The sequence below is a fragment of the Cyprinodon variegatus genome, unplaced genomic scaffold (genome assembly GCF_000732505.1).
Source record: "Cyprinodon variegatus isolate N-32 unplaced genomic scaffold, C_variegatus-1.0 Scaffold4, whole genome shotgun sequence".
Taxonomy (NCBI): domain Eukaryota; kingdom Metazoa; phylum Chordata; class Actinopteri; order Cyprinodontiformes; family Cyprinodontidae; genus Cyprinodon; species Cyprinodon variegatus.
Window position 1 is genome coordinate 3,006,939 of NW_015150457.1, and position 9,190 is coordinate 3,016,128.

Below are 9,190 nucleotides of genomic sequence, written 5' to 3' on the forward strand. Positions count from 1 at the left end.
CTGTGACGTCAATAAAGTCAATAAATCAATAATATCATTATAGTTATTATTATTATTCATGTTATTTTACAATGGTTAATAGAATGCTAATCAAAAATAAACACCATAGCCTCTTATGATATAAAGATGAAAATACAGATACTTGTGTTAAAATGTATGAGTACAAGTCAAAAGTAGGAAGAAAAATAAGTAATGGATTAAAGTATAGATACCTAAAAATTGTACTTAAGTACAGTAACAAAGTATTTGTACTTTGTTACTTGACATCTCTGCTCAGTTTCTATAACTGTTAAAGTAAACTGGTCCAAAGAAACAGTAAATTTCCCTTCTGTCAGCTCAGTGGCGTAGCGACACAATAGGCCCGTAAACAGCATTATCTGGGTGGCCCCCATGTGAAGTACAACATATGATAAAGGTTCAGGATACAGCGACAGTTCTAGAATAGTATAAGATCACACATCACACACGGAAAAATAGTGACTGCGCACTTTGAATGGAACCATTGGTGACAGCGCACCACTACGTTACAGAATTCCATGTTCCAAAACCTCATTTCAGGGAGTTCTTCCAGCAGCTCTTCTTTGCTTTTTCTTTTCTGGAATCCGCTTAAGTACCTTTTTTGGGTATCCATTGTTGCTAACAAATTGTACGTAACTTTTATAGTTTTAATCTATGCTCTGGATTACCCATACTTCCAAGTCATAGTGTAAAAAAATAAAATATTCAAATACATTTTTCTTTAAAGATCTTTATTGCGGTTTGAAACATATTATATGAGTGTATTTTTTACCAACCGTCTAATGAACTATACATAGTTATTAACATAGTAATTAAAAGTACCACTGTTTTCACTATTGGTGTCGCGTTTAAACGGCTCACCATCATGTTGAAATATGGCATGTGTTGGGGTATAAATAAGGTCCGGTGCGATTAGATACTTCAGTATTAGATGAGTTAAATAGGAATTTTTTGCACCATGTCATCTGCAAAGAGACTCCCTACAATTGCGTTGGGGCGACAGTGGCGTTGGATGTAGGAGTTTGCCCTGAAATCGAAGGGTTGACTCTGACTTTCATTGTCGTTGTGTCCTTGGGCAAGACACTTCACCTGCATTGTCTACTGATGGTGGTCAGAGGGCCCGCAGGCGCCAGTGTACGGCAGCCCCGCTTCTGTCTGTAGCTTGCCACCATCAGTGTGTGAGTGTGTGTGTGAATGGGTGAATGAATGTAGTGTAAAGCGCTTTGGTCAAGTCTCCTAACTTGAATAAAGGCGCTATATAAGTACATGCCATTTACCATTTACCATTTAGGGGCCCCTAAAAGGCCAGGGGCCCTTCTGTCTCTGTTTACCAATATTGACGCCATTGTGTCAGCTTATATAATAAGAACTTGATGTAGTATTATATTTTCATTAAAGGGGCTACAACCCATGGGCATAGGTTTGCATAGAGACCATAGGGACATTTCCCTACCAAAATTTTGGACTGACCTACTTGTCCCTGCCAACAATTAGATGTGAATAACAAGTTTATTATATAAATAACAATACAGCGTTGTTGCAGCAGTAGAGGGGATGGAGAATATTGACAGACGAAATTTTTTTTTTATCTAAAATGCAAATGCTTTTATATATATATACCGTATATATATTTTTTTTTTTACAATTTTGGTATAATTCCTGCGATTACTAAATTTGTTGACAACATTTCAATAATCGATTAATCCAATGAATTGTTTCAGCCCTAAATAAAATACATGAAATGGGTTAAACAGAGTAAATACAGCCTACTGTAGATGTATAACTTTTAGAGTGAATGTTCTAAATGCTCAGTGTTAGTACCTTTTTTAGTTCCCGTGCTCATTTAAATAAAATAAATTCATTTGGCGTCCCTTGAATCTATTATTTTGCTTTGTTTCATGATACAAAGAGCACATTTAAAAGATAAGAGTGGGTTTTACCTCTGTTTACCATTATCAGTGTAGCTGTCTGTTTATATATCTTCAAAAAAAACTTTTCAAAGGGGAAAATAGTCCTAATTCCATAATCATTAGAGCCAGTGATGCTTCAAACATTGACAAACAGCATCTAGTGTGTGTAGTGCTGTATTAATGTAGCAAGAAATGTTGCTTTTGTCTTAAATTAAATACGCCCCATTTTCACGTCAAGCATAAAAAAATTAGCAAGCATATTTTTGCATAGGACCAATGACATCAGACCAATAGTGTCCATACCAAAGTTGAAATCAAACCTACGCCCTTGCTATAACCAGTTCTACAGGGGTACTGGCCCCTGTTGGCCCCTGTCTAGAAACGCCTTGTCGTTTCCACAGCAACAATGTTTTTGAGTTTCCTTTCTTTCTGTCAGATTCGTCGCCCTCCCTTCCGCTTCTGAGGAAATCCGCTCCGGTCTTTCGTGTGAGCCGCTGACTCCGCAGGTAAACAGTCCCGCTCCGGATCCTACAGGTGGCCGTAGTATTCTCCGGGTTTTAGTTGAGACCTTTCCCCACTTTTCCTTGCTGTTTTTTTTTTTCGTCCTCCAGCTTTGCACAGCGTCTGGCTGGATTTGAATAGACTTTGAGAGGCAACGTCTCCGGTACACAGCAGCAGGACAAAGTGCCATGCTTTGAAAAAAAAAGTAAATATGGCGGGATTGAAGGATTTTACAGCCATGGGAATAATTCTTCCCCCCTTCATTTAGTTTTTAATTGTTTTAAAGCGTTTTTAACTCCTCCATATGCAGTTTTTCTGTCTCGCGGAGGTTATTGCTATGATTTGAATATGCCCTTTCATCAGAGGACCATAGAGCCGCGCCGCGTGAGTCGCTTATCGGCCTGGAAACCGAGGGAAGGGAACGGGAGACGCAAACTCAGAAGACCTGTTTTATACTCTTCCCTGGATGAGGTCGGCTGTCACACGCTGACCAGCATTATCCAGCAGCTCTCGGACCTTTCCCGGCATGCCTGCGACATCTTCCTGGGGATCGAGGTGGAGGCTGGGACGGTGTTCAGGAGGTCCTGCAGGATTCAGGGGCGCGTGCTCAACCTGCAGAACCAGGTCCTCAAGCTGGACCCCAAGAAAGTTAAAATCCGTAAGTTCTGCCAAGTTACTTATATAAAAAGTTGTCCTTTAGCGTTTAGAGCTATTAAGAGGGAATCTATAAAGCAGGTGTTTCTATTCTCTTAGAATATCAGTCTGGTCCAAGGTGACTGTCAGACAAATAGGACTGACCTGTGGCCCCCACACACATGGCCCCCTTTGTCCCCTTCAGATTTATGCTGGTGGGGTCCCATTGAAATGACTGATGTCCTCTCAGCTTATTGACTATCTGTGTTTAGGTCTTTATAAAGACATGAGAGCAGAGAGAAGGTCGCAAACAGTCCTTCCTCTGCTTCCTAATGCAGTTAAAAGGATGTAAACAAAGTTGGTCAACAGGAGGATAAATGGAAAATCAATTTCCTGACTCTTAGATTTGAATTTGTTTTGCTTGTCACCTTAAAGCTACTTGTTGTCACACACAGTGATTATATATTAACTCAGACATTGACTCATGATTGTGGTGCCAGAACCCTTCTATGGAGTGCTAACAGTGCCACACTGCAGACAAGAATACATTTTTATATATATATATGACATAAAAAAAATGCCAATGTAAATGTATCGTAAATGTATATAACGACCTCATACACGCGCCGCTTTGTTTTTAAAACATATAAATATAAAAAATATAACCACGGATGTCTGGGGGACAGTGATTCGCCTACATGTTATGAATGCTGGCGTACCATAAAAAATGAATTAGGAACAGTTCAGTTTGTGCCTTTAAGTCGTTGCCCATAGGAAGACGGTACTTGGATATAACCTAACCGAATATCAACAGCTCCAAATGACACAAAACTGATATGGGTGAGTAGAACATGATGTAATAACGTAAAATCAAGGGCCAAATGTAAAAAAATGAAATTACCTTTTAAAGTTAATTAACACATTCTTTTTTTTGTTAACCCTTTGTTGGCAACAGTCAAAACAACTGAGTCGCCGAGCGGCTGATTAGGGGAATCCTTGTTTACACGCTCAAAAGTTCAGTCCAAGATGCAGTTCAGATCCTTTTGTTTTATTGATCTTCAAAACATGCATGCAGCATACAAAAAAAAACGAATCCACAAGTTCGAGCCGTGATCAAGCGCAAAAAATATCCAAAGCTTAAAGCGGTCAGCAACAAGTAGACGTCCCACATTACCCGCTCACTGAAACTCACCAGGTGAGCTAAACAGGTGATCTTACCAATCACTGCTGACACCATGTGATCAAAACTAGGCCTATTCACCACACCCTTCATAGTTACCGTTTCTGATCACTTGCAAAAAACTGCAAAAAAAATCCTTACAAATGGAGTCCNCAAAAAATATCCAAAGCTTAAAGCGGTCAGCAACAAGTAGACGTCCCACATTACCCGCTCACTGAAACTCACCAGGTGAGCTAAACAGGTGATCTTACCAATCACTGCTGACACCATGTGATCAAAACTAGGCCTATTCACCACACCCTTCATAGTTACCGTTTCTGATCACTTGCAAAAAACTGCAAAAAAAATCCTTACAAATGGAGTCCACCCCCGTCCCTCAGTGAGGTCTAGAAGCACAAGATCTATATCCAGCCATTCAGTAAAGACACTGCTACATGGCTGTACATCTTATTTTATCGACCAATTAGATGAGCCCTTGTATGATATATTACCTACCGTAAATTAAGTTGAAAAAAAGTTAACAAGTCAATAAAAAATGTAAAAAGCTAATTGAAAAGTTCAAAAATAAAGTTCAAAAGTTAATAATGCCTCAAGGTTATGTGGAACCAAAAAATGTGTTAATGTGTTTTAACTCTTAGAGTGTTTTTATCATGAATTTCTTATAAAAGCACTTTTTTTTTTTCATTTTTCTTAATATATTCTAACAAGTTGGGGTTTCTTGTTATTACATTGACATTCATTCTTGCCATCAAAATATAATTTTTTTTCATGTTACAAAGGTAATAAATAAGGTCTTGTCCAGGATTCCAATAACAGTATTGGCATGAAATTTTTATTTACCCTGAGTGACCTATATAGGGTTTAAAATAAATTCAAATCAGTAAACTGATCATTAGTTATTCATATGACAATTCAACAGGTCTATTTATATATTACCGTAACAATTTCTATAGAGTATCAAAAGTGCAAACATTTAACTGTTTTATTATTAAAAGAAATATCAATTTGATTTGTTAATATAAAAAGATAAATACATAAAATAATAACATGTTTTACAATTTATTGAAAATGTTTATTATTTGAAATGCTTTGAACATGATTACTCATTAAAATAAATGTAGAAATGAATTATTTAAATATTGATATATTAAGGTAGTCTGTTAGGTCATATATAATTATTTTAACAGAGAACAATGTGACTTCTGGATTCATCAATCTGCAAAGCAAATAAAAATGGAGTGCCAAGTGGGCCACAATGTTATTTTAATCTTTAATCTTCTTAAAACAAATTCGGGAAACTAATAGAAGGTATTAAATAACTTGTAAATTCCAATATTACCATCTGTGTTATTTTTACAATGTAAAACATATCTAATATGTTAGTACTTAACTATTACAGGGGCACTATGGTACGATGCAACCCAAACCACCTAAGATCAACTGTATTAATGTGAGGTTAAAGTAAACCTGTAATGATTTCACGGCTGTTTATTTGTGTTACCTTCAGCATTCCATACTGAGCAACATCAAGAAGCTCTGATCTAGATCTGCTTTGTGTCTCTGGCTATTATCTTAACCCTCTGTCATTCTCTAACTTTCATAAACCCAGTGGTTACATGATCATGTTACCTGCTGATTTCCGGTTTGGCTCCTTTGTGTGTCTAATTTGCCTCTAAAACTATGTTGTAAAGTAGGGTTCAAAGGACCAGCCCAGATTCCTCTAAGCACCAGTTCTAGATCTGAATGGTTTCAGTTCTGACTCACAGGTTTTTTGTTTTCCTTGTGATAATGGTTGGTTCATCCCTTCTTGGGTCAGACCGTGACTCACTGTCAGAGAGTGTATTAGTTGTGGGAAATATGATGGATCTCAGACATAAGCGAGAGTGTTGCATGATGAGCAATGCGTGATCAGGGAGAAGACTCCTCATGCAAAACACACCGTGATTCCTCTGTTATCTGCACCTCTTGAGGTTTTTATACTCAACCCATTCAGACTCCTCAATGCTCCTTCATTGCAGCTGGAGATAAGCTGATGGAGCTCAGGGAGGGATGCAGTATGTTGAGAATCTGCTATCTACACATACCAGAGTGCACAGAAGCTCTGATTTCCAGTGTATTACAGCAAATATAGAAAGAATGAACAAAGCTCCGCCTCCAGCAATACTCCAGGAAAAGACCCCAATTAAATATGTCTGATCCGCTGGGGACGTTTTCAATGAAAGTTGCTCCTAACTTTGTTTGACTTCATGATCTAAAGGCAGGTGGTGGGATTTCTAAGCTTAATTCATTAATTCATAATGAACTAAGCTTAAGTTGTTGTTCTTTTCATTGTAAAGCTTGATAAGATTTAAATTAGCTGATATATCTTCAAGTTTGCGTGTAAATATTTACCATTGGCAAGTCTCTCTGCAGGCCTCTATTGGTTTTACCTCAGTTCAGAGGTGGATCATATTACTGGTGAGGGGCCTCTTTATACTGGTAGGCCACTGTTTGGAGTTGGAGTGGTGTAGGGGGGGTGGCAGTAGGAGGCAATATTTAGGTTTGGTCTTTGTGCAGCGCCTAAATCAAAACGGCTGAACTGCAATCGTAGAGAATGAGCTTCATATTCTATACATGTGTGTAGAAGCAGACCGTGGCTCAAGAAGTGAGGTTTTACACCTGTGACCTAAAGTAATCATGCTTGGATTGGATAGATCAGATTGGATATCTGCTCTGGTGCAATTTGCCGTTATTGATCCATTAGTGCTGAAACGGATTGCCATCAGGGCAGAGTTCGGAGGTCGTTCTGTCGAAGCCTCAGTGGGGGCGACACCTGACTCACAGAGTCAAAAGTTAGAGAAAGCTGGATGTCTGGCCAGAAGCGCCAAGTCATGTGTGGTTAGATAAACAGCCTTTCCTGTTAAGCCCTTATGAAATGAGGTGATTATTTTGTTTAGGAACTAAATGTAGCTTGAGATGTCTGCATGGGCGTAGGTTTGCATAGGGACCATAGGGACATGTCCCTACCAAAATTTTGGACCAACCTACTTATCCCTACCAACAATTACATGTGAATAACATGTTTATAATTTACAATACAGCGTTGTTGCAGCAGTAGAGGGGATGGAGAATATTGACAGATGAAAACATTTTTGTTTATATGTTTTTTTACAATGGTATTGTAATGGAATTGGTATAATTCCTACTCCAAGTGGGTCGCTCTGTGAGCTAAAGACATGTTTCAGAGTCTCTATAAACCAGTTAACGACTAATTGATTACTAAATTTGTTGAAATTTCAATAATCAATTATTCCGATGAATTGTTTCAGCCCAAGATAAAATACATGATATGGGTTAAATAGAGTAACTATTTGAATCTATTATTTTGCTTTGTTTCATGATACAGAGAGAATATTTAAAAGATAAGAGTGGCTTTTACCTCTGCACAATTGTATATCTTCTAAAGAAAAAACAGGATAAATCCACATATAACAGACATATTTAGACTATATTTTGTTAAATAGGCACAAATTTACTTTCTTTGACGCTGGTAATTTCAAATGCAAACCTTTTCAAAGTGGAAAAAAGTCATAATTCCTCATTCATCAGAGCCGATGATAATTCAAGCATTGATAAACAGCATCTAGTGTGTGTTGCGCTTATACATTTTTTTACAAATGTAGCAAGAAATGCTGCTTTTCTCTTTAAACAAAATACGCCCTGATTTTCACGTCAAACATAAAAAACAGAGCATGCATATTTTTACATAGAACCAATGACATCAGACCAATATTGTCCCTACCAAAGTTGAAATCAAACCTACGCCCTCGGGTTTCTGGGGTGATATCTAAGGTTAGAAGAGATGCAGGGTATAAGGCGCTTCAGGGATATTTATAACAGAATGTTTTACACCCTAATTCCTCACCTAATTGAAGTGAGGGTATTTAATTTTTAATGATGAAGCTAGGTCAAACTGCTGAAGGTTAATGGGGAAGGATGAATCTCAGGGCTTTCCTGTCAGATGTCTTGATGCCCACCAGCTGCATCTTAGAAAACACACTCACACACTCACTCAGGGATAAAAAGAGGGAGTTGTTTCCAGCTGACCCACTAATACCAGTAGTTCATCTGGTCGTTCCCTCACACTCTGACACACTAAGCACTGAACATTCCTCCTTTATCCCTCAGATATTTATAGACGCATGTCTTTGCCTGATCTTTCATCTGCTCAAAGCTGTCATGCTGAGGGTGTGTTGCTATGTCCAAGTGTTTCTCTGAGATCCCTGTGTGTCTGTGGGAACTTCCACTAGTGTCTGTTGATGGACAGTTGTTACTCAGGCTGGGACCGCTCTGCTCGAGTTGCTTAAACTTGCTGGACTGAGATCCATGTTTGTTTCTCTTTTAAATCACTTTCATGCCTGGATGAACTAATTTGTTTTTCTTCATTTCTTTTCCGTTTTTGCCAGGATAAAATGTTCATGCCAGCTGCGTTTATTCAATTCTCCTTGCTCACTGTTCACTCTGTCTCACCCGCGGTCCCCCGGGCCTTTCATCGATGGTAGAGAGCTGCAGTCATTACGCTGATAGAATCCACAAGTCAGTTCTCACAGAACTAGCCTCAGAGAGGGGAGATCGACCTGGTTCTAGGGGTCGACCCGCTCCCATGGGGAACAAAAGATTCGGGTCCAGTTGAACAGAGGAATCGAGGGGGGGCATTGGGGGAATTACTGGGAAAGAGCTGCAGCATTAGGAGAATCAGGGCTGAGCTGCATCTGAAGGGACTGAATGACTCGATTCTTCTGCAGCCTGGAACTATCTGGGATTTGATGTTAGTGTTTTCCAGGTCGATAATTATGGAAACAATTACAGAAATATGGACACATGTCAAAGTCTATGTCCTTCCTTCCTTCCTTCCTTCCTTCCTTCCTTCCTTCCTTCCTTCCTTCCTTCCTTCCTTCCTTTATTCCTT

General features: G+C 38.7%; 1 protein-coding gene across 1 annotated transcript in view; it reads left to right on the forward strand.

Moving 5' to 3' along the window:
• Positions 1-2,570: 2,570 nt before the first annotated feature.
• The window catches only part of nhsl1 (NHS like 1), a 129,177-nt gene continuing 122,557 nt past the window's right edge, over positions 2,571-9,190 (forward strand). The window contains exon 1 of the mRNA XM_015372719.1: positions 2,571-3,087. Within this exon, the coding sequence (XP_015228205.1) occupies positions 2,778-3,087 (310 nt within the window). The 5' untranslated portion in view covers positions 2,571-2,777. The remainder of the gene's footprint in view (positions 3,088-9,190) is intronic.